Below are 4,520 nucleotides of genomic sequence, written 5' to 3'. Positions count from 1 at the left end.
TGATGTTCTCTACACTCGACTACGTTAGTGAGGACACATCCTTTGACCTTTTTACTCAGTGGTACAACTTGATTTATGACACATTCTGTTGACCTAACGTATCTTTGAAATTTTGTCAAAACAATATTGATTTGGCCGCTTGAATCAATAAACTAATATTGGCCATCGCCCAATAAAACCGTAAAATTACACGGAAAAAAAAAATTACTAAAATATTATAGTTAAACAAAATATAGTAAATATAACTATTAAATAGTTAAAATACCTAAAATGATTTACTTATTATGACTATATAAATATAGTTATTTGTTATGGTAATGTTTACTATATTTTATAGTGTTAACGCAATGACGCAGATTTGAATGTTTGAATTAACTAAAAAATATAGTTAAAATAGTTTACTAATATTAATAGTTAAAAAGACTATAAAATTAAGTATAATGTATACTTTGTGTTAAATAATATTGTTCGGGAAAAATACGATTTCCAATTAGTAATCAATTCATTTAAAGACGTTTACAGTAACTGTTAAGTCGTTAAATAGTCTGGGTTAGAAATTCGCGTTGTCCGGAGAAAATGGTTCAATTTTGACAATTTTAAACGAACTATTCTAACAGTACCTGTTATATACTCATTAATAATCAATATATACCTCCGATGAGCTTTCTTTGAAACGTTAATGATTTAGGCATTTAGCTAATAGTCGTCTGGATTTTACACGAGTGAATGTTACGAAAACATTTAATACCTATTACACCAAGGCATTCGATACTAGAGCTTACGCGGTATGAAGATAAAATGTACTACGAATTCAAAGATTATAACGTTGCAGTTCGGCAAGTACGCGATTCTTGATATTAGGTAGGTATTAGAATAGAACTATTAGAATCGTATCTATATATTGCAATTTGCAAACGATTATTGCAAACGAACCAGTGGCCATGACTGCGCGATGGTCCACCTGTGGTTACCACTCATCTGTCGTCACTCGTCAGTCATCACTATTTAATCAAGTCAACAGTAAACAGTGAAACAGTGACATAGTTGAATAGAAACACCGAGAAGTTCACAGTTCTACAAAATAGCGATATTTTTTGAAGTTAAGACGGTAAGTTTTGATTTATGCAAAATAATATTAAGTAGGTAACTACACAGTTGATTATATTTTTAAAGTTTTTGTTTCATTATTCAAATTCAAATTGATTTTAAATTAAGTTATGATGTATTAAGCATTGGATAAGGTTTATTGCTACCAATCATACAATTTTAGAGAGTAAATTATTTTACAATAACCGCAGATTTTACCATCAATCTCAATTCTATTTCATTTTTATACCACTAACTATTTACCGATTTATCTGCAACATCAAATATGTCCTACGACCTACACTCTCCACGATTCCAATTATTCTGTCTCACTTTCAATAAAGTTACTACTAAATGTCTAAATAATACGCCTCTATTCAAAAAAATTAAATGTGACTACAATACATATTATATAAAGGTAAAGGATGTATCTATTTAAAAAGTATTATATAATTGGTAGGTAGTAGGTACCTAAGGTACCTTTGCCCTTTGTTATTAAACATCGAGACCTACCTAAGTTATAATATAATATTTTATTTTTCTTAAAATATTTTAATCTATCACATAGGAAATATTTTCATACTCAATATTCTTTATTATTTAATTATTTTAAAATATTCTTAACCAATTCATATAAATATAAATGTTGTACAACACTACTACACTAGGTAATAATTTGACTGTAAATTTTTATAATGTCTGTTATACGTAAAACGTGCATTATGTAAACATATTTAGTATATGTATACTATATTTTAGCATATTATAATATATGACAAGTAATTTGTTTTGCCAATGTATTATTTCATATATTTAGATATGGATGAATTCACAAAAAATTGGTTAAATAACGTGGGGCTTAAACATTTGGTCAATAAGTTTGAAGGTAAAGTATTTTGAATTTTAAATTAAAACACGAATAGGGATAATCAATATTATAATATTAGGTCAATAGGTACTGTTTTTGGTTTTTATTTTAATTACCCTATGAGAAATGATTTAATGCTGTAATAGTTGGTAGTCAATAGAATAAAACCAATTTAACTTTGATGTGAATGAAATATTTCAATGCACTTTTCAAACGAGTTCTTGAGTTCTTCTAACTTAGTATTGATGGCGTTTATGTTTCTTCTATCTTACACAGTACACACGCGACACGCGTAACAGTAAATCTACGTCCACCCATCTAATTCTTACTACAGTTTATTCATAGTTATTATTAGTAAATTTACATTTATCGACTTTGTAGATGCGAATATAAACTGTACTCGAGCGAAAAGTATTGTTTTTATAATATGTTTATTGTTTATTTTAAAATATTTATATATATTTTAAATTTTAAATAATTCAAGTACTTAAAACACATACAAAAATAAAAAATATGGGATAAAATTCTTAGCTCAAACACATTTTATATTTTCCTCTAAAAGTTAGGTATTACGTCAATTTTCTCTAAAATTAACCATAAACAAACTGTAGTTACAATCTGGCGTGTGTAGATTTATTATGTTACGAGTGTGTATAACGCCTGGGTACGTCCTCTTAAGCTAAGTATTTCATATAATTATAGTTAATACTTATTAGTTATTATTACTAAACAATATTAATTTTCAGAAGAAGAAATTAATGAAACTAATTTGTTGTTGCTGACGGAATCATTGTTAGTTAATTTAATTCCAAAAATGGGTCAAAGGGCTTTGATAATAAATGAGTTGGAAAAATTAAAAAAATCAAATGAAGTAAATATGCCTATTTTTATAAATCCAATATTTTTTAAATTGAAATTAATACCTACATAAATAAGTATTCCTCACTCATAATTTTTGATTTTCTTGTAACTTGTAAGGCTACCCAATTTGAAAACATAACGCCAATAACAATTGAATCATTGATGAATATGGGTATTGTTATACAAGAAAAAGGTAACTAATAAAAATGTGATGAAATGTAATTTTCCTAACTTGGACTAGGTATATTTAATTGGAAGATAATCATTTATATTCATCATTATAATTAAGTTTAAATTATTTATTATAGATTTAATATACACTCCAGATCCTTTGAAGACAGTTGTAATAGACGATACTACAAACAAATCGGGTACTCATCAGTTATCATATAATTTCCCACTAATCATTTATTTAAATAATTAAATATTAAACTTTTAATTTTTAATATTATTATTTATATAAAAATAGTAAAATAATAACAATAAATATGTGTAATATACCTACCTAAGTAAAGTTACCTATATATTTTGTATCTAATTTGAATAGATATATTAAAACCAAGTATTTTTGATGTGTCAGATGCTGAAGGTTCTGCAGATAGTGAGCAACCCATAGATGGAAATTCTAGTAATACTAGGAAATTTTGAAATAATTTTTTTATGCTAATAATTACAAAATTTAAGTTATAGACAATTTCATTAAAACAATATTGGAACAATACCAAGATGGTCTCTTTATCCTCCAACATTATGTTTCAAATAGATGTTTAAATTCTAAAATGAGAAATAGACTTTGTGGAGTGTTAATTAAGCATGAATTATTCAAATCTGAAGGGACAAATAGAATTGATTCGCTACAATTTTCAAAAATTGCAAAAGGTTCTTATTTTATTTTTAAATTATTTTAGAGAGTGATATAATTTACATATATTTAATTTGTTTTTGTAAACATAAGACAAAAATATTTTAAATATAGATTATTAATTTTGTTACTGTCAAATACAATACTGCCTGTTACATATTTTTTATTTTTTTATTATTTTTTAAGTAAATGAGAACTTAATTTTTATTTTTATTTCTAATATAACATCAACCTATAAATATTTTCAACATTATTATTTATTTTAATAATATTTAAAAATGTATTTATTAATGTATCAGTTTTTAGAATAAAGTACTACAATACTGATATGTTAAAAAAATGTTTGTTATAACATAGGTACAATTTATAACATGCTCTTTTACTTAAACATTAAATTCATAGTAATATTACTAACTTTTCTTATTTATTGAAGATTTTTAAAAATAATTAATAGTATGTATTAACACTGGAATGTCAAAATTTTAGGTATAGAAGAATTATTCCCTTCAGAAACCCAACACGTTTATTTTATTCCTTATTACAAAGAAGGAAATAAAGTTAGCCCTAATAGAGGGAAACTTTATGATAAGTATTGCAATATAAAAAAGAAATAAGAAAAATCAGAACACAAAATATTAAACCTTGTGATAATGAAGTTTTCTCAAACGTAGAAGGTTATAATAATATAATTACTTTTATTATTCTAGTTCTAATTTAAAATGCACCTTTCATCAAATAATGTTATGTTTATTTTAAAAAAACAACTAATTAGGTATCAATTTTTAAACTAATTTACTAACTATATTTATATAAAATAGATATTTTAGATTCACTTGTATGGTT

The 4,520-nt window shown here is 25.0% G+C and overlaps 1 protein-coding gene across 3 annotated transcripts; it reads left to right on the top strand.

The window, feature by feature from the left end:
• Positions 1-304: 304 nt before the first annotated feature.
• Positions 305-4,520, top strand: LOC111042633. Of its 3 annotated transcripts, XM_022327314.1 has the most exons (9): positions 306-1,108; positions 1,904-1,972; positions 2,701-2,825; positions 2,933-3,008; positions 3,124-3,186; positions 3,363-3,443; positions 3,500-3,694; positions 4,164-4,351; positions 4,496-4,520. In XM_022327314.1, the coding sequence occupies exons 2-8, from the start codon at positions 1,906-1,908 to the stop codon at positions 4,289-4,291; spliced, it is 735 nt and encodes a 244-aa protein (XP_022183006.1). In that variant the 5' UTR covers positions 306-1,108; positions 1,904-1,905; the 3' UTR covers positions 4,292-4,351; positions 4,496-4,520. The 3 variants fall into 3 exon arrangements, with proteins under 3 accessions (XP_022183007.1, XP_022183006.1, XP_022183005.1); XM_022327315.1 differs by having other exon boundaries at positions 305-1,972; positions 3,396-3,443; XM_022327313.1 differs by having other exon boundaries at positions 306-1,972.

Source organism: Myzus persicae, unplaced genomic scaffold (assembly GCF_001856785.1).
Source record: "Myzus persicae strain clone G006 unplaced genomic scaffold, MPER_G0061.0, whole genome shotgun sequence".
NCBI classification, from domain to species: domain Eukaryota; kingdom Metazoa; phylum Arthropoda; class Insecta; order Hemiptera; family Aphididae; genus Myzus; species Myzus persicae.
The sequence above is the reverse complement of the archived record's forward strand: the minus strand, read 5'-3'. Positions and strand labels throughout refer to the sequence as shown.